Source organism: Elgaria multicarinata, chromosome 2 (genome assembly GCF_023053635.1).
Source record: "Elgaria multicarinata webbii isolate HBS135686 ecotype San Diego chromosome 2, rElgMul1.1.pri, whole genome shotgun sequence".
Taxonomy (NCBI): domain Eukaryota; kingdom Metazoa; phylum Chordata; class Lepidosauria; order Squamata; family Anguidae; genus Elgaria; species Elgaria multicarinata.
In genome coordinates, this window is record NC_086172.1 from 105426950 (window position 1) to 105448219 (window position 21270).

The window sequence follows — 21270 nt, forward strand, 5'->3', positions numbered from 1 at the left end:
CCCGGTTAGATTGAATAAGATAAGTGATCAACATTCAGCAAATTGTTGGAGAGGTTGTGGGGAAAAAGGAACGTATTTACATATGTGGTGGCAATGCAAATATGTACAAAGATTATGGAAGATGGTGTTCTCAGAAATTGAAGAAATAGTGGGAATGAAAATAGAACAAACACCAAAAATAGCATTGCTGTCACTATTTGAAGATATAAAGTGTGGAAAAGGAACTATAGAGCTGATATCGAGTTTGTTGGTTGCAGCACGATTGATGATAGCTAGGAACTGGAAGATCCAAGGGGAATATTCTATTGAGGAATGGTATAAAGAAGTATGGGACATAGCCATTAATGATAAACTGACATGTAATATTAAGTGGAGAAAAGGCGTAACTAAAATAAATGAGTTCGAAGGAATCTGGAAACAGTTCCTAGTGTTTGTGTTTACTAAGGGAAGTGGGAAACCACCAGCAGAAGAAACGATTAGATTTTGGACTCAAGAATGATCCCGAGGTGGGGGGTGCACTTTTATGTTAAGTACGAAGATGTTGTAGTATGATAAGGTATATGTAATAGTTTTTGATATTTGTACTCAACAATTATTCAATATGTATGCAGTAGATATTTGATGTTTTTTTTCTTATTGTGTTTTGTTTCAGTTATATTTTGGTAATGTTTATCTATGTTTATATAGTGTTGAAAATGAATAAAAATTATTAAAAAAAAAAAAAAAAAAAAAAAAAAAGGCAGCCCCCTGGGTTGCATAGTGGCCCTGATCTGAATCAGGGCTATGTGCCCTTACACTAGAGTAAATAAAAAACTAACCTTCAGCTACATGTAATGCAATTAGTGTAATGTGTGGGAATTAATCAGTTCACCTGATTAATTCCCCAGTTACCTGTTGTTCTTAAGGGAAGAACTTTCAGGACAGAGACTCACATTCAGACACTTCTCAGAAACACGTGTCTCTGAGCAAGCATGGTAGCAACAGTATTATTTCTCTCACTCATCTTCTCTTAGCCCGCCACTGTGATGTTTAGATGGAATCTAAACATAAACTGTGATGTTTAGATGGAATCTACTACATAGTTGGCATTGTGAAATGCAGGGACTATTAAACTCCAGCGGTTTTATTAAAGAAAGTTTTTGAACCCAGAGTTATAGCCAAGGGCTCGAACAAGTATAAAAACCCAACCTTTTACAGGAAATAAGCAGTGCTGTCTCAAATTATATCGAAAAATACTGTCTTGGCTGTGGCTAATCAGCATGATATCAATCTGACTTCTCTGTGACATTTCACATTTACAGATTACAGCACAGTGTTAAATATTGACTTTTCAAGCCTCACTTTAACATCTTGTCCTTCCCACAAAGCTCAAATATTGTTAGGTAAGGTAAAAGGATAATTTCTATTGACCTTTCAACTAAACACCCATGTTTTTAAAGTGCAGTGGTCAACACTTCTTTGTGTATGCAAATATCTCAGTTTGTTGACATAGTGTTAGCCAGAGTATGAGAGAGGAAAATGGAGGCCAGTGTTGACACAGTTTCATTTGCAAGAAAAATTCCAACCTGAAGAGTTAACATTTAACAAGCAAAACTACATAGTTACTTTAAAAAAAATAAAAGGACAGCTGATAGTGTTCAAAGAAATATCCCATAACTTCCTGTAAAAACATCCCATTAAAATAAATCCACAATAGCTGAGTGAAAAGGTAGAAGAAAAGACAAAGTTCAACATGTACGTCAGTTTTCTAAAATATAAAACAGGATTAATCAGATAATGAGGTCATGGTTCCTTCCCTCATTGTGTTCGGACAGCTCATTATTTTTGTTTCAACTCTTTGTGAAGGAGCCAGCCTGTGCCCAATGGGCTATCAGGTTGCCAGCTGTGAGAGCTGAGGAGGCTAGTACCAAATAAGAATTTTTTGTTCCAGGAGGAACAAAGATGGAATTATGCTGGTTAGTCACCATAGTTCAGTGCTGACAACTATTGGTCTACATGTTGACTTGAAAAACTTTACTGGAAGTTTTTGCAAAACTTTTGTACTACTGGCCTGCTGATACTTCCCTCTGAGCAGGAATAGTACAAAGTGCTTTGGAAGCACCACAGGGCGTTCTCTCTCCTTTCTCAGGCAGGGAGATAGCTGCTGCCACTTTCCTCCTTAGCTGAAAGAGTATTTTGCAAGCGTAGGTATGCTGGCTATAAGCTGGTGCGCCTGTGTTTGCAAAGGGCTCCATCACACCTACTCCCCCCCCCCCGGTTTTCCTCCACGATTTCTAGCTTTGTTTCATTAGCGTGTCAAGCTACTGGCTCCTTCCACATGGGTTTGTGGTATCATGCTATACCAATGAAACCCCCTTTTGCTTGTTTTCTCTCCCACCCCACCCGTCCCTTCTCCTTCCACCTCCAGTTCATTGGTTATAACATTTGTGATGGGTGTGGGCTCCTTCCCCCCTCACTTTGGCTTTGTTGTCTAGCGATTTACCAACATGGTGCTGGAGGAGAACCGTCCCACCCTCCCCTTTTGTTAGCAAGCTCTCCCTTCAAAGCACCTCCCCCAACAAAGGAAATAGTGAGAGGATGGCACTACACAGGGGCTGAAGAGGAATTTAATTCTGTTTGGAGGAAATAATCCAGACTTTCCCTGCTCTAGGAAAAGACGAAAAGGGAGGGGAAGAGGCGGGGTGTCTGCAGGACAGGCATGACGTCATCTGAGTGCCATGCTGTGAAACTGCATACCAGGCATGACGAGAGTGCAATAAAACGCTGGTGTGATGGAGCCCAAAGGCTCTTCTCTCCTGCTTGGGAGGCAACAATCTTGCTAATTGGTTGGAGAGTTTTTTTGCAAGCTTAAATCACATTGGCCTTGCTCTCCCTACTCTGGCAGGGAGATAGTTGCTGCCCCTTCCCTCCTGAGCAGGGTGTGTGCTTTGAGTAGTTTGTGACTTGAGTTGGGAGGAAGGAGACTGGTGTGTGTGTGTGTGTGTGTGTGTGTGTGTGTGTGTGTGTGTGAAAAAGTCATTGCATGACGTTCTTGAAATGAGGTTTAACACCATTTTATATTACTTTTTTAAATTCTCACTGTCATACCCTCTATTAGCAGCCGTGCCCGTCAGGTAAAATAGTGGATATGGGCATTGGTGGGTTTCTAATAGGGATGTACTCCGCTTCTAATCGGACCGGAGAAGCAGTAGCGGAGCGGGGGGCTTCGCCTGCCCTTAAGGCGGAGGCGAAGAGGATTGGGGGGCCGGCGGAGCGTGGCGAAGAGGATCGAGGTGAAGGCGGATCCTTCGCCTCGATCCGGAGCTCCGCCGGAAAGGTAAGTGGGGTTTACCGGGCCCTGCCGCTGTCGCTGTCGCCCATGCGGCAACGGCAGCAGGGCCCGGTAACGCCCCCCGCCCTCCTCTCCCTTACCTGCCTCCGTCCGCGGTCCGTCAGCGTCTCCAATTGAGCCCGTGGTTCCAGCAGGAAGTCTGGGCCGCACTTGCGGCCCAGACTTCCTGGTGGAACCACCGCCTCAATTGAAGACGGCGACGGACCACGGACGGAGGCAGGTAAGGCCCCCCTCCTCCTTACCGGGCTCTGCCGCCGTCGCCGCATGGGTGGCGATGGCGGCAGGGCCCGGTAACCCCCCCTATGGGGGGGACCGGAGCTCCGATCCGGATCCGGAGCTCCGAGCGGAGCGGAGTGGGCACAGGCGGAGTGGGGGCGGGGCGGACAGGCCGATCCGAAAATGGCAGATCTTAAAGTGAAGCGGAGTGGGGGGTCCGTGCACACCCCTAGTTTCTAATGCTGTGAACAAGAGTTTCCAATCTTGCAAGTGGGAAAGGGGTCCACCACTCATGGGTGCCTCCCACTCATGGGTGGAGTATCCATGTTTTGGATCCAAGTTCTTGTGCTGTGGCAGCACCAACGAGTGGCTTGTTCAATCTGTGATGTTTTGTTCAGTCTGTGGAGGCAGATGTGCTCTGTGATGTGATGGTGGTTTCGGTTATTCTGCTTGTAAAAATCATGAAGACCCATTCCTTGGATCCATGTTTTTGCACTGTGGCCGTGCCCATGAGTATCAGATTCATGACTTTAATGGTTCAGTTGATGGCGGAAGATGTGTTTTGTGATTTCTGGCTTTTACTTTCTAATACTCATATTTTAATTTTACTGCAGGTTTAATTCTGTTTTAACTTTTGTAAATTTATATTTATATGTTTTCATTGTACATGTTTTAATCTTGTAAACCATCTTGAGCCCAAGTACTGGGGAAAAGATGGGATATAAATATAATTATAGTAACTGCAAATGGTAGAATATAGACTGCAAGTGTCAGTGAGGCAGGCTTTCTGGCAGGCCCAGCCAGAAGGCAGCGCAGCCTCTGAGGCCCTCGATTTGGTAGCATGCGGGAGCGCCTGCCTCATAAAGCCTCCCTCGCTCACTGTGGCAGTAGAAAGCACGGACTTCCTGACCTGTTCCACCTGGCACGGGCCACTGGCTGAGTTCACTTTAATTTAAAGTGAAGCAATGAGTTGTTTTTCAGCCCACAGCTGTGGTGAGGTGGGGGGGGGGGGGAGACAACAGAAATGGGAAAAGTAAGTGTGTGTGTGTGTGTGTTTAAAAGAACCATTCCAGCTAGTTAGAAAATCACAAGGGAAGATGCACCCCTTATGTACACTTGCTTATTGTGGCTTCACCACCACCCCTGTAAACATGCTGTTAATGTTGGATTGGGCTGTTAATGTTGGTATGTGAAGCCCAATCCTATGCATGTTTACAGGGGTGGTGGTGAAGCCACAAAAAGCAAGTGTACATAAGGGGTGCATCTTCCCTTGTGATTTTCAAACTCCACAAAGGTTCAGAAAGTGATGAAAAAATCATAAAGGAAAGGGAGAGATGGCTAACTTTCACATTATGAGGACAGCCATTCCAAGATTTCATCCATTGTCATGGATGTCCAAGGAAGGGGCAAGGAGGGGCAATTGATTAAGGGTTAGAATGGGTTTTTGGGATGGATTAATTGAACACTTTTTCATATTAGGAAAATGCTAACGGGTGAGGGAGGGGTGGTTTCATCTCTTTACCTTTAAAAATGACAGAGCTGTAAGCATTTTGGTTAATTCCCATAGGCTATAATAGGGCGGTTATCCAAAAACCAAATGGTTCTCCAACGGGTATTTAAACGGTGCAGAGAGACAGAGCCACTGCAAAAATCAGAGCAGATAATCACCTCACTGGAGCTCTGCTCTGAATTTTGGGACAGAGTAAACCCACTCTGTACACCTGTAGTATGAAGTCAAATGAAGTGTATGTATGTGTGAAACAGACATTGAGAGAGAGAGAGAGAGAGAGAGAGAGAGGAGGAGGCAACGATCAACTAGTGCAGTAGGATGGAGAACGAAAAATCATTAATTATAGTAGGCCTCCTCTGCCAGCCCACACATTCACCTGCACAGAATTCCTTGTCACCCATGGCGAATAGGTGAAGGCTTAGGTGCTGGTACTTAGCATCTCTCTCCCATCCACTAAGTTTTCCAAGCTAGGATGCATGAGGGCTTGGGTCTTGCAAACTTTTCAAATAACATTTCAGAGTGCAGTGCTCCTCCCTGTCCTCCTCCCTGATGCGTATGCTGCTAAGGATTTGAAAGGGAAGAATAAGCAGTAGGATAGAGTTCTCTGGGGGCTGCAACAGAGGTCATGTGTTGAATGGTTTTAGGCTGCAATCCCATCCACTGGTCTTCTGCACTCTGGTGCCCTCTGGATGTGTTGGAGCACAACTCCATGTATTATGGGTTGTGTCCAAGGGACTAGTTAAAAGCCGGATCCATGAAATCAAAGACAGGTCCTCATGATTTCATATGATTTTCAAAGGGGATCACTCCCCAAACCACAGTCATATCACAGAGCACATGTGCCTCCATGGTCTGTGAAAACATAGATCCTCATGATTTCATATGATTTTTAAAGGGAACATTCACACCCAAAGCACACTCATATCAGCGAGCACATCTCTGTAGCTTGAAAAGCAGGAATCTGGCTAGGTTTTCCCGAAGCAAATAGGACCTTAGGCCTGTGTAAACAGTGTGAATGCAAGCTAGGGGAGTGGAGTGGAAGGTTAACCACACTTCCCCAGTTTCATGGTCCCAATCCAAAGCAGCCCCCTCCCCAACACTGCTCTGAAACAAAATAAAAAGAAATAAGAGTTGATCACGGATCTTTGGTTTCCTGCATTTGGAGGACAAACTAGACAAACATATGTCAAGTACTTTTGCCCTTATGTAGTTGAGTTTTCTTTCACAAATTTAGCCGGCAGGGTGCACAGTGGGACTGTGGTGGGGGTGGGGGGGAAAAGAGGATTTTAACCCTTTAACACCTGTTGCGGAACCCATCAGAATCATACCAGTGCCTGCTACTTGCAGTGGGGTGAAAGCTCTTATTAGTTCATGCATCCCATGGGCTTGCATTTATTGTTTCCTTCCTTCACTCAGGATGGATACACAGCTGGATTCTCTGTTTCCAAAATGGGGTAATCCAACACTTTCCTCTTTCTTGGTTCCAGCTGCTATAGGGGCAGCTCCAGATCCAATCCTTTAATTGTTGCATGACCTGCAGAGCCTAAGTTGAATGTCTGCAGACTTCTCTTCCCCCATTTCATCCTGGGATTCTGAACATGCAGCTGCTCTGACTTCATCATCAATCAAGTCAGGTTTTTCCCTTCTCCATTCCCCACCAAACCTGCTTTTTATAATATCTTGCCTGATGAAGAGATCTGGAAATATCAAAAGTGTGCACATTTTTGGGTGATCTTTCAGTTGCCTAATAAAAGTATTTCATCACTGGTATTCATTTTGGGATTTTTCTTATTGTCAACTTGGCTCTTTCTTTCTTTCTTTCTTTCTTTCTTTCTTTCTTTCTTTCTTTCTTTCTTTCTTTCTTTCTTTCCCTGGTATTCTCAAGGCAGAGCGGCATTGCTAGAGGCCAGATCTACATCAAGCAGGATATATAACACTATGAAAGCGGGTTGAAAATAGTATATGGAATGTGTCCTGGGCCCCAACAGTTGTCGATGTGCTTCAATACCATTATAAAGCAGTAGTGTAGATCCTGATGGAGCCTGGAGCCTGCCACCTAAGAAAACATCTTTGCAATTGCTGGTAGCCAGGAAACTGGAGCTAAGAGAGTGGAGCATTCACATTCTTTGATCCCCTTTCTTTGTAAAATTAAATGACTGCTAAGAGTACACCAGCTGCTATTGGACCCCTTCTAGATAGTTCAATATTATCAACTGCTTAACACAGAACCGGAGCCTCTTGCAGGGATGGAAGAATGGAACTGATGCTTAACAGAACATGAAGGGACAGAGAAGATACCCACATAACTTGTCCAAACTCAGCAGGAAACTCAGCAGTCTGATACTATCACACTGGCCCTGGCAACTGGGGGGTTCAAAAGCCAGCTGAAATGTAGAATTGGGTGTGTGGAAAGATAGTGATCCGACTAGGTGCATCTAAACACTTGTGTATGACTAAAGTAGCTCTTTAGATCCCGATCTTGCTGTTTTGGGTCATATAGAGGATTACATGATCTCATAGCTGGACTCCATGAGTCAGTACACTAGAAAGAAGTCACAAATGATTAGTGTAGGAAATGAAAGGGTTAATTGAGTTTTAAGATGCCCTTTGTGCTTTCTGTAGACCCTGCAAGAGGAAGTAGCTGACTCACACATTCCAGAGAGATGTGGAATGGCAGGGAAGGGGGATGGGACTAGGTAAAGGTATCCTGTTTAGAAATGTATCCCACTCCCCTTTTTCTTTGTGTATCCCACGCCCCTTCATCCCACTCCCCTTTTTCATTGTCAGCTAACCCTATGTGAATAAAAGTGGTGTGCAAGCTCCGATCGGGGTCCGACCCTGTTCGAGTCGCACCTCAGTATACTGATACGTGGTGTCCTCTGCAGTGTTTTCTACGCTCGTCTTTCGTACCTAAGGTCAGGGACAAGAACCTGCCATATTTCTAACAATTAGGATCCTGATTGATTCAAGTTAGGGCTTTCTATGAGCTTTTACACTGGAAATAAGAATGGAAAATCTGACCCAAAGTCCAGAGAAGAAGAGGGGCAATGGCAGAGCTCCAAAGAGAATAGGAGTGAAGTCTTCTCCTCCAGACTTTCAACAGTTTTCTCATGGATATCCACTTTTTGTTATATGAAAAGAATCAATAACATACGATGAAATTCAAGCTAGTGGGCCTGTGACCGCGTAAGCCAGGATTCGATCATTTTTGTCTGTCTCTTCTGCCAAGACTCTTGTTCATGCATTGGTTATTTCTCGGTTGGACTACTGCAACCTTCTTCTCACTGGCCTTCCTTCTTCTCACATCAGTCCGTTGGTTTCTGTTCACCACTCTGCTGCTAAGATCATCTTCTTGGCTCGCCGCTCTGACTATGTTACTCCACTGCTGAAATCTCTTCATTGGCTTCCAATTCACTTCAGAATCCAATATAAACTTCTCCTGTTGACCTACAAAGCTTTTCACTGTCTAGCTCCTGCCTATCTCTCCTCTCTCATCTCACACTATTGCCCCGCTCGTGCTCTTCGCTCCTCTGATGCCATGTTTCTCGCCTGCCCAAGGGTCTCTACTTCCCTTGCTCGGCTTCGTCCATTTTCTTCTGCTGCCCCTTACGCCTGGAACGCTCTTCCAGAACATCTGAGAACTACAAGTTCAACCGCAGCTTTTAAAGCTCAGCTAAAAAATTTTCTTTTTCCTAAAGCTTTTAAAACTTGATTTTGTTCTGACTTTATACTGTTAGTTTTACCCTACCCAGTGCCTGTTTACCCTACCCTGTGCCTGTTTGCATTCTCTTCCCCTCCTTATTGTTTTACTATGATTTTATTAGAATGTAAGCCTATGCGGCAGAGTCTTGCTATTTACTGTTTTACTCTGTACAGCACCATGTACATTGATGGTGCTATATAAATAAATAAATAAATAAATAAATAATAATAATAATAATAATAATAATAATAATAATAATAGGTAAGATTGCTCAAGTTTTTGTCCTGTGTGGACAAAACAAATCCCTTCTTGGCAACAAATCCCTCAATTTCCCCGTTGAGCCACTAGATGGAAGCCCTGCTTTACCATTTGATAAGCCGGAACAACAACAACAACAAAAGCATAGACTAGTCTACTGCCAACAATATGGGGTTTAAATCAAGTCATATGAAAGTTATTCAGAACTTTTGCCTTGGCAGCCCTGTGGAAGAGGAAATATGGTGAGAAATATGAGTTGGAGTCCTGAATTATTTCACTGAAGTGAATGAGTTCGTTTCAGAGTAAATCTTCTCCTAAACATTGCAACATCAGTGTGATTTTCTTCTGCTCACTTCTTCACTTTGCAAACATTCCTCACTTTATTCAAAGCAAAGAGTGAAGGCATATGGACTCTCCCCCCTCAAAATGTCCCCCCGCCTATCAGAGTCATTAACTGTCTTTGAAAAGAATTGTACCGTGCCATCACAGGATCAGACTTGGGCGTCATCTATACAGCACTGCTTTCACTGCTGATCACACTCCCCCAAACTCGCAGCATCTCAGTTGCAAAGTGGCAACCACTTCACTACATGGGCAGGATTTAATGTGGAATATTGCAAGATCGGTTAAACTGCCGTAATGCACAGCAAATTGCAACTAATGAGTGGGCTGTGAAAGTTCCCCCCCCCGCTTCTGCTCAACTCCGTAGCAATGAATGGCTGCCTCTGCACACCTGCACAGTTTCGAAGTGACAGGTGCCCACCCTCTCTCAGCTGTGCTCCTTCATAGTTGTGAAGTATTGAATCAACAGGCTCCCCCCCCCACTCACTTGCGTGCTCATAAAGTGAAATGGAGGAGTTACTTTTGAGTAGCCATGCAAACATCTACCCTCTCGTTTCTCTCACTCCCCGTGGTGGGAGGGGTGCCTCTAAGCCTGATGTTGTGAATATCTGAGCAGAAACAGTACTACTACTATTATTAGCTGCTCTTACATCTCCTTTCTTCTCCTTGCCCTCTGTAGATGTAGCTCTCTGAGGAAGTGGGGCAGGAAAGGAAGAGAAGAGAGAGAGATTTACAAAGCACAAATCCTTCCTCCTCCTCCTCCTCATACTAGAAGACTCTGCTCTGGCCCTGGCCCTGAATGACTGAGAGCAGCATTAGCAGCAGCAGCAATAATAGAAGAAGCCGCTGCCTTTCCATTCCTCCTCTAGAAGTGGCTGCAGCCCAGAGAGGGGGCAGGAAAGGAAGAGAAAAAGAGGGGTAGAGGTATTGACAAAGCATTGATCCTTCTTTCTGAGCATGTGAATGAGAGGGGACTGTTGATTCAAAGCTTCACAATTACAAAGGAGCACAGCTGAGAGAGGGTGGGGGCCTGTTGATTCAGACCCACACTGCTTCATAGGAGGACGGAGGCATCCTTTCACTTTACTGGCTGCCCATTAGTTTCTGGGTGAAGTACAACGTGTTGGTTATTACCTTTAAAGCCCTACATGGTTTGGGTCCAGGTTACCTGGGGGATCGCCTTCTCCTGTACAATCTGCCCCGCACACTCAGGTTCTCTGGGGAGAATGTACTCCAGTCAGCCAAAACTAGGCTGATAACCATTACCTTAGGGACTTTCTCTTCTGCCGCTCCCAGACTGTGGAATGGCCTGCCAGGAGAGGTTCGTCAATTTAATAGTCTTGCTGAGTTTAAGGTAGCTATAAAGACTGATCTCTTCCAGCACGCCTGCCCAGATGTTTTTTTAACATGTCCAATTGTTATTTTAATATTGTATCAGTTTTATATTTTGTAACCAGTTTTATGCATTTTATTGTGATTTTGTATTTAATGGTTGTTCCCCACCTCGATCCAGAGGGAGAGGCGGGTAAGAAATAAAGATTATTTTCTATTCTATTCTGCTTTCAGAGCCCCGTTGTTAGTTGCTATTTGCTGTGCATTATGGCTGCATTATACTACAAAGTTTTGGGGCAGGAAATTCCATGTTCAATCCTGTCCATGTATCGCGGTGGTTGTCATTTCGCAACTGTGATGCTGCGGGTTTTGTGGGGGATCAGCTGTGAAAGCAGCACAGTGTAGACGGCCCTCTGGCCACTGCTTCCTCAACTTCTCCCTCAAGCCTTCTTGGTCCCAAGAGGGGTATCCAACAGGGCCGCTCCGCTTGCGCTGGTTCCATTGCATTCATGGAATCGACAGCTCATGCAACGGGACTTTAGCACTTCTAAAAATAACCCCAGGAATGGATGGAAATACTCGTTTCTGTATTGGAAAAGACAGCAGAGCTCCCTTCCGTGAGCTCCACTGCCCTTCCTTGTCTCAGAGACGAGCATTTCTGCTCATTTCTGGGGTTACTTTAGAAGTGCGAAAGCCCAGTTGTGCAACCAGTCTCTCCCACAAGTGCACAATAGGATACTACTCCAAAAATATCCATTTGACTTTTGGCGGGTTAGATAAACCTTGAGTCAACACGCTTGAGTTAACAACTTTGTAAAGAATCCCCCACCCCCCACCTGTATCCATGTAACTATAATGGCATCTTGCAGGACGGAAGTGGTGCAGGTCCATGCGGTCCTGGTGTCTTGTCAATTGCAATCCTGGTTTTGATATTGTTTGTATTGTGTGATCTGCCATAGCCGAAAGGCCTTTAGATTGGCACTTTGTCTCCAGCCCTCCCTCCTCCCTGCTGCCTTTGCTACTGATAGTTGCCAGGACAAGTGTGATAGTATCAGACTGCTGAGTTTTCTGCTGACTTTGGACAAGTTATGTGGCTATGCTGGTTTAATTGTCATTGGGTCAGATTTTCCATTCTTATTTCTAGTGAAAATGCTCATAGAAAGCCCTAACTTGAATCAATCGGGATCTTTATCATTTGTGACTTCTTTCTAGTGTACTGACTCATGGAGTCAGGCTATGAGATCATTAGGATCTAAAGAGCTACTTTAGGCATACCCAAGTGTTTAGATGCACCTAGTCAGATCACTATCTTTCCACATACCCAATTCTACATTTCAGCTGGTTTTTGAACCCTCCTCCTCCCACCCACGAAATGCAGAAACAGTTTGTCATGAGGAATTGGTGTGCATTCAGGAAACACAAGCTCAAAGTCACATTGGGTAAAACAGATAGTTGTATAGCTTAAGGCAGCAAACCTATACCCACACTGACCTGGGAGTAAGTCCCATTGAAGTCAGTGGGACCTTCTTCTGAGAAGATATATATAGGATTGTGCTCTAAATTATGTTTAACAGTAATTGAAGTAACTTTCATATATCCTTGTGCTATTGCCTCTTCCTTACATAAAGTTTCTGGGTGTTATTATTATTATTATTTATTTATATAGCACCATCAATGTACATGGGTGTTGGCCTCCTCAAGAAGCATGGCAGAGGACTAAATGAATTAACCCACATTTTCTTAAGGTTCTTGAACAATTTGGAAGACAAATCATAGAGTTGGAAGGGGCCATTTAGGCCACTGAGTGCAACCGTTCAGTGCAGGATTCCAGTTTAGAGCATCCCTGATTGATAGTTGTCCAGGTACCTCTGCTTGAATACCTCCAGGAGTGGTGTGTCCACCTCATCCCTAGGTTGTTTGTTCCATTGTCTGACTGCTCTGACTGCTAGGAAGTTTTTCCTGTTCAACTGAAATCTGCCTTCCTGTAAATGGCAGTGATGGTGGGGGTGTTTCTTAGCAAAATTCCATGGGACGGTTTTGCTATATCTGAGCAATGGAGCATTTACAAAAACAGTCCTGCTGCACTGACATTAGTACAGCCCACTTTGAAGGAACACCGTTGGATGACTGAATTCTTGCAACAGAGAATACACTGCCAAAACCAATCTTCTTACAGCTTTGACTGAGCCAGAACTTCCCTTCATGTAGCCTAATGGCTTTCTATATAGAATGAATAAAAATCTTATCTCAGATGTACATATTTAGAAGTTTAGCCAAAACCTTTTGATGATGACATCTCAAGAATTCTTCTGCTATTATCTTTATTCCAGCATCTGTGCATTATATCATTCTAGTAGGAAATGGGTTTTCCAAGCCGGCAAAAATCCAATTGGGTAATTGGTTCCAAAACCGATTTTATTACACATAAACACATGAAAGTGTTCTCAGAAATCTCCAGAGTTCAAAGCAGAAAAAGTTTTCCAAAATAAAGTGGCTGAATCAAACCATAGGATTTGGGTTTCATTGTCAAAAGGATTTGGGTTTCACTGTCAAAAAACAGTATCTTAACACAGTAAAGACAGGAAAACTGACATGCAGTGAAATGAGCAAGACCCCTGGATTTTTGTTTTAATACACACACGTTAGAAAACATTCGACTTTCTGGACAGAAACGAAAAGAAGCACTGATGGATCACATAGCAATTAAAAGCCAGTGTTTGTGATACGTCGAATCAGTGTGTACTGTATTATATCAAATTCTAATATAATGCCAAAATTCAAGGCAGGAAGAAAAAGCAACTATTTGGTATTGCTTAGAAAGATTCTCAGATCCAGATTCTGATACAAATCTTAACTTGGCTTTGTATGCAAAGAAAAAGTCAAAAATTAAAAACCTTGGAGATCGCACACATTTAGGAGAGGGTCTCACTGGACTGAGCAGATGCCTCATACTAGAGGTAGGGAGCTGGATTGGCTCTGTGGGTGGGATTGCCTCTAATCTAGAGGGCTGGATGATGCCACGGGGCCCGTCTGCCTCATGGAGGCCTTGAGTGAGGCCTCTCTCTATCCCCAAAGCCAGCCTCCCTCAGAGGAGGGATAGAGGGCTTGAGAGCAACTGATCCACAGCCTTGAGGAGTGCTCCGTTCTTCCCTCCTCTCCTTCAACTAAGGAAGGTGAAGGAGGGAGCAAAGCTGGCTCAGGATTCAGCTGTCAACTGGAAGAGTGGTTCCTCCAGGAGCTGTCTGAGTCTTCTTTGCTGCTCCCTCGCCTTCCCTAATCGGGGAAGCAATTGGGCATGAAGAAAGGCAGGGTGGGGTCTGCCACTATGCTACGGTACCTCACCTTACTTACACCCTGGAAAGTGTGCTTAGGATCTCAGCCTTTCCCAAGTTGCAGGCTAAATGTGAAAAACTATTCTGCCATATTTGTGCTATTTTGCTTCAACAGGAATACAGAGATTTTTATTTTTAAGGACTAACAGCTTTGCATTATTCAAAGCTAATACTAGAGCTATGTGGATATTTTCAGGTCCTAATGTTTACTCAGATGTAAATCCCATTTGGTGAAATAGGGCATATTCTTGGGAAAGTGTGTTTAGGAGTACAGCCTTCTTGAGCGAGGCAGCAGCAACATAGGCGACTGAGACTCAGTACCAGACAGAGATCCATCAGAAAACACTGCAACGGAATGAGCTAGCAACAACATCGTCTGGATGATCTGTAAAGACAATAGGAAGGTTGACTGAAGGATAGCAATTCTGGACTGGTATTGGTCCAAAGGACTAGCATGGAAGCAACCTGGGGCAGCACACCAAAAGCATTAATCCCTAATTCTTCTGAGCTAGACAAGAAGGCCAGGGCACCACTTCCTTCCTCCAGATCTGCTTTCTGTTTCATTGGACAAAGATGCATTCAAAAGGACTAGGATTGAGAGAGGCGCTTCCCATTTGCCCACCTGTGAAAGCAATTAGATGGGTATGCAGACAGGAGAGGGCCTTCTCTGTGGTGGCCCCAAACCTCTGGAAAAAACTTCCATCAGTTGTCCGCCATGTACCATCCTTGCAGACTTTCAGGAAGGGCTTAAAAGCATTTTATTTTACCATGGCCTTTCCATGATATATAATGTTATTGCTGATATTGTTCCTGCTGGTTTTCGTGTTTTTGTTGTTATTTTATTGTGAATATGTTTTTATTGCTTTTAATATTTATGTATTTTATTGTTGTAACCTGCCTTGTGAAGGCCTCTGCCCTGAAAGGCGGCCAAGAAATGTTTTAAATAAATATAAAACAAGTAAATAAATGTGAATGTCATTAATCCTGTGCACGTCTACTTCAATGACACTTACTTCCAGATAAATGTGTATAAGATTGCATTCTAAACCGATAATCAACTAGTAGCAATGGGAAACATGCAAGAAAATAATTGCCAGTCCTATATGTTACAGTAATTCTATTTTGGTTACCTGACCAAACAGGAGACCAATACAAGCCATACTTTTAGTACTGGCCATAACTTCTGTATGGTACACAATGACTCTTCGTTTGTTTAGATTCCGCTTCCCCCCCACTGCCCCCTTTAAAGAAAAGTAGTGTCAAATTGTTTCAGATAATTCTTCAGTTCTTGGTTAGAAAATACCATGTTGCTGTAAATACAGCAAGCAAATGAGAAAACCTGTGTATCACTATTTTAAAAAATCCAAACAGATGTTACAGTTGTTGACATTTTTATTATCATGATTCTTACTCCATCTTTCTGCCCATATGACAGCTTACAATCATATCTAAAACAACCCCTAGAAAAAACATTAAAAACAAATCAATAAAATATTTGTAAAAGCATAAGTAAACAAAGCCAAGAGAAAGCAATGACCTTCGAAAAGTCTGCTGAAACAGAAGACCAGCAGCAATTTCACTGCCCACAACTTTCTGAAAATCCAAGGAGTGGCCCAGACTCCAGTCAGAGGCACAGCACATCTACGTGCTAACTACCTACACCAGAGCACAATCAAACAGGATTGATACTAGATAGACTCTCCATCTATCTAAAGGAGAAGAATGATGGCATAGGCTGGTGGTAGAATCCACCATATCCTATGGTCCCTGGGAAACCGTCCCCGGGATCACAGGATTGCTCCGTTAATTTTTGCTCCAGAGATCAACCAGGGTTTTAACAAGATAGATAGAGCTATGTCAGCCAGGAATTCCCTGAACTCACTGGAAACATATCGGATCTATTTGCCTTTGGGAAAGGACCATCCAATTCCTCCGCAGGATGAAGGCCCCCAGTAGTCCAACTTTAAAAAGTTACTTTCTGCTCAAGACGTTCTTCTGCAGGATTCGGAGCCTTGACATTACCACATCCCAGTCTGCGTAGGCCCCTTCAAGATGGCGGGATATTTCTTTTCCTGCCTGGTAACTCTGCCGACCATGAAGTAAACGCCAATTGTCAAATACCACTATTTCACCTGCAAAGAATTTATTTATTTAATCTATTTAATTTATTTATTTTATTACATTTATATACCACCTCATAGCTGAAGCTCTCTGGGCGGTTTACAAAAGTTAAAAACAATGAACATTAAAAACAGATATACAAAAACTTTAAACCATCAAAAGCATAAAAACAATATCTATTTAAAAAGAATATACATTTAAAACAACTATTCTGGGGTCAATTAAAAATTCAGCATATGTTGTTAACTGCCTGAGAGGAGAGAAAAGCCTTAACCTGATGCCGAAAAGATAACAATGTTGGCGTCAGGCGAGCCGTGTCGGGGGGCCACCACTGAGAAGGCCCTCTCACTTGTTGCCATCCTCCGAGCTTCCCTCGGAGTAGGCACTTGGAGGAGGGCCTTAGATGTTGAGCGTAGTGTTTGAGTAGGTTCATGTCAGGAAAGGCGTTCTGTCAGGTATTGTGGTCCCAAGCCGTGTAAGGCTTTATAGGTTAAAACCAGTACCTTGAATTGGACTTGGAAACGCACAGGCAGCCAATGCAAGCTGTTCCAGTTACCAATCTAGGCAATGCATTTTGCACAAGCTGCAGCTTCTGAACCGTCTTCAAAGGCAGCCCCACATAGAGGGCATTGCAGTAATCTAATTTGGAGGTTACCAGAGCGTGGACAACTGAAGCTAGGTTATCCTTGTCCAGATAGGGGCGTAGCTGGGCCACCAACCAAAGTTGGTAGAAGGCACTCCATGCCACCGAGGCCACCTGAGCCTCAAGGGACAGAGATGGTTCTAGGAGAACCCCAAGCTGTGAACCTGCTCCTTCAGGGGGAGTGTAATCCCATCCAAATAAAATGAGTTTTAGAATAGATTTTTAGAATGTATGATGCTCTTTGTTATTTCATATTGCATTGTACTTCATTATTTCACCTCTTTATAATCCACCCAGCAAACATTCGTTATTGGGGCAGATTAAAAATACAAAAAATACAAAAATAAATTTTAAAAATCAGTGGTACATTTTAGAATAAAATCAGTGGTAAACACATATAATAATAATAATAATAATAATAATAATAATAATAATAATAATTTTATTTCTTACCCACCTCTCCATTTTGATTGAGGCGGGGAACAACAATAAGCAATAAAATACATAAAACTGAATTAAAACACAATATACATTGTTAAAACAATCCTAAAAAACATCCTAAAACATTCTAAAAACATCTTAAAATTCCACTGGATAGGACTGCCGGAAGAGATCACTCTTTATAGCTTTCTTGAATGCTAGTAGACTGTTAAGTTGACGAGTCTCCTCCAGCAGGTCATTCCACAGTCTGGGAGCAGCAGAAGAGAAGGTCCTCTGGGTAACAGTTGTTAATCTGGTTTTTGCTAGCTGAAGCAGATTTTTCCCAGAGGACCTGAGTGTGCGGGGCGGATTCTACGGGAGAAGGCGATCCCGCAGGTAGCCTGGACCCAAACCATGTAGGGCTTTAAAGGTAATAACCAACCAAAGGTAATAACAAACACTTACCTGGTTTCATTTTGTAGGTATATTTATTATCCTCACTGTTTAACAGATCAACGTAGTCCTTGAGAGCAGCATAAAATGGCTTTACGTCTTCAGCAGGTATGTCAAATATTGTGTCTCTGGTGGCGTTATTAAAGTTGATACGAACCACTTGGCCTTTTTCATCTACACTGTCGAGAAATGGAGAGAACAAGACTTCAGGCTTTCAGCAGTTTTGGTGTAAGGAAACATCTTTTTTCCTTTGGCTTTGTGGGGAGCCTTATAGGGAGGGATGGGTAAGGCTTTAATTTCATTCATGTTTTGTCAAGAACCTACCAAAATCATCACCAAAATTTGCCATCAATGGAAGGGAAAGAACTTCAAATTTTAAGGGCACAATCCTATTCAGATGTCCATCGGCATCTGAACTTGGTGGTTGACAGGCGTCCGATGCAGGGCCGGAGGACTGTGGAGGCGATGGTCGGCTCTGTGCTCCTCTCCCCCTGCATGTTTGCGAGATGTAATTCTGCTGGGGCTCTGCGGAGCAGGAAGGAAGGAAGCTGGGGTGGCTGGAAGATGCTTCATAAGCCAGCTGCCCATTTTCCCTCCCTTCCTGCCCACAGAGCCACCCCCTTTCTGTCCTCTCTGAGCTTGCATTTGCTGCCCACACGGTTCACTCCATGCCAGCTGGAAGGGGCCAGAGAGCTTGGACTCCTGGATCCAAGATCAGAGTGCAGTCTCTGACCTCGGATCCAGGAATCCAAAACCCCCCAAAACCCCCACACCCCTTAACAGATGCTGTTTTGGGGGCATAGGATTGCTCTCTAAAAAAGTCAAATGTGGGAGTAAGTCAAACTGGCAGATTCATCTAGTTGTAGAAGGTTTTCCCCAAAACAGTTCTTCATTATACTGCAGGATTTTGCTAAGAACCACATTAAAAAGAAACAGAATTAAATAAAGATTATAAAACTGTTCATTAAAAAAAATTAAAAACGGGGAAAATGTACGCTATAACTAGAGATGGATGGATCTTTCAGTTTTGGTTTCTCCTGCATTTAATTTTTTTAAGTGTCAAACCTTTCTCTCCTCAATATGAAGAACTTTACAATTTTTTGATAAATTCTGATAAAAAACGAGCTGAAATGAATTTCTCACACATGTGCACCAGCCAAATTCGCTACTTACAGCTATTCCCATAATGGAGAGGACAATGATGCTATCTGCCTGGCATACAACTAATGAAGATCCCATCAGGGGAAAAAAGGAGGTGTCAGCCTTACTTAAACATGACTATGGTTGAATACACATGCATTCAAACCCAGACTTTTATAAACAAAGCACTCAAAGCCCTGGGCCTGAATAAACAAATCCATTGGTGTGGTTTCACCCACATTCAAACATTATTAATCTTAAATTCTTTTTGTCCTCAATATGGAGGCCTTTGAAATTTTGGTAAATTATTATCAGAACTGAATTGAACTTCTCGCTCTTCCCTAATATGGTAAATCTAACACCATATACACTTTTTTAAAAAAACAACAACTGCCTTTTTTTCTTGTCCACAAGGTGGCAGGCATAGACCTACTAGTTTTTGTAATTGAAAAGTTAGTTGCTGCCTGTAATTCATGTGGCAAAATCTGATTCCTTTATTGTTACTTACTCTATAATCCTTTGCTTGGACTGCATGGAGAAATCACAGTAGTCGACCCCAACATCTGTGAAGTCTACAAAGGTGGACGTCAGGATTCGGAAGGCTTGAGGGTTTTGCTCCTTGAGCTTGTTTGCCACGTGAAAACCGTCCACAACTTCACTTTCCCCTCCAGAAGGAGTTTGTTTTATACAATGCAGTAACTGAATCTGTAACAAATTAATGCCAGGTTATAACAGGAACCAGTCTAGGTACATCATTCATACTCAGTTGATTGTTGTTGTTTTAAAAAAAGCATTCAAGGTTTGAATTAGTATTTTTATACTAAGTTCTTTGCTTTTACCTATTGCAAACCAACCCTAGGTCTTCAGGAGGAGATGGGCTTGACTCAGCTCTGCTTTACACCAATAGGATACTTGGATAAAATCCCTTGATTCAGGCCCAACTTATCTGTAGTATAAATCAGGGTTGCTGAACCATATCTGGGTGGGGGGTTGAATTCCCCCCACCCCCAGGGATCTACTGAGCATGTCCATATCAGTGTACGGAGCCTAATGGAGGCTTCTCATGTTACCTGGGGGGGGGATCTACACTACTGCTTTAAAGAGCTTTATAACAGTTTTGACAACTGTTGGGGCCCAGGACACACTGCATATACAGGTTTCAAAACATTTTCAAAGCGCTTTAAAGCGCTTTAAAAGCAGTAGTGTAGATCCCCCCGCCTCCTGCAAGCCCATTCTTCTTTCCTCTCACATTCAAGTGAGCCCTACTTTCTACCCTCCCAATCGTCAGCTTGTACATTGTAAAGGAGGGGCATTGGACCTCTTTCAAAGCAAGGGTTGAATTCCATTTCAAAGAAGAAATTGACATTCCACTGGTGGGCGGGGCCAAAGGCAAAAAGGGCAGGGCCCAAATACCAATGAATACCAGCATATTTTAGCTTAATGCTGTTACTGCCAGCAACTGATATTCAGAGTAAGGGAAAACGAGAAAAAAGCTGTGAAACCACCAAATGATTGGTGGCCAAATAACAATGGCATGGCCATCTGGGGAACCCTGGAGGGCTGGATTGGGACCCCAGGAGGGACTGATTTGGCTCCCAGCCGGAGGTTCTGTACTCCTTTTGTAAAGAACTGAACAGATATAACAAAACCACTAGAAGTCCCCATTGCTCCCCCTTCCCTCCAAGAAGGAAACTGACTATGAGCGTCTCTACATTAGGGGAAAATCATGCTGCCTTACTGGGACTGCTCCTTTCTGATGAGCTCCATTACATGGGTGGACAGGCATGACCATGCGGTTTGAATTGCCAACAACGCGGCTCGCAATTGAAGACTTCCCATCCTTTCGGTGGTCTTAGCCTTGAATGGGACAGCGCCATCTAGTGGCTGCTTTAGAGTGTAATTTCAACGTCAGATGCTGAGAAAAGCCGTGCTGTTTCAAAAGGACTGGAATATCTAGGGGTGGGGTGTGGGGTTAGAGTGTGATTTCCAGAGGAAGGTGAGGGAAACTTTCGTGAGTGGCCAATCACGAGCGTGCCATATATCGCTGGTTTAGAGACACTCTATTTAAAAGGCTGTCATAGAACTACCTATGATTTGTTAAAGTGGAGAAAAGAAATATTTTTGGGAGTCACTTTTTGCTACTCTGTGTTAAAAACTCAAAAAGTATTGTAAAACTAGGCAGATGAATACAAGCATGTAGTGAGAGCATGTAGGTGGCAGACTGCTTCCAAAATGTTTTTTTAAACTATTTTTATTCCCTACAAGCATTTTGGAATTGAAAAGATTGTGACGGACATCATATGGCAGAGTGTGATTCTTGGCATGAATGAGATAGTGAGCTAAGTTGCATTTGTTTCCCATTTGAGGAATACCCCTCCATTCCTATGCCATATCCATTTGTACAGCATCTAAATGAATTTCCAAGGTAGCACATTAGTCTGAAAGATCTGGCATCCATTTAGTGGCACA

General features: G+C 43.2%; 1 protein-coding gene across 2 annotated transcripts in view; it reads right to left on the reverse strand.

Moving 5' to 3' along the window:
* Window positions 1-15402: 15402 nt before the first annotated feature.
* The window catches only part of BBOX1 (gamma-butyrobetaine hydroxylase 1), a 45467-nt gene continuing 39599 nt past the window's right edge, over window positions 15403-21270 (reverse strand). For both annotated transcript variants that reach the window (XM_063118793.1, XM_063118794.1), the window contains exons 6-8: window positions 19310-19506; window positions 17674-17840; window positions 15403-16156 (exon numbers count right to left, since the gene is read on the reverse strand). In XM_063118793.1, coding sequence (XP_062974863.1) covers window positions 15996-16156; window positions 17674-17840; window positions 19310-19506 — 525 coding nt within the window. In that variant the 3' untranslated portion in view covers window positions 15403-15995. The remainder of the gene's footprint in view (window positions 16157-17673; window positions 17841-19309; window positions 19507-21270) is intronic.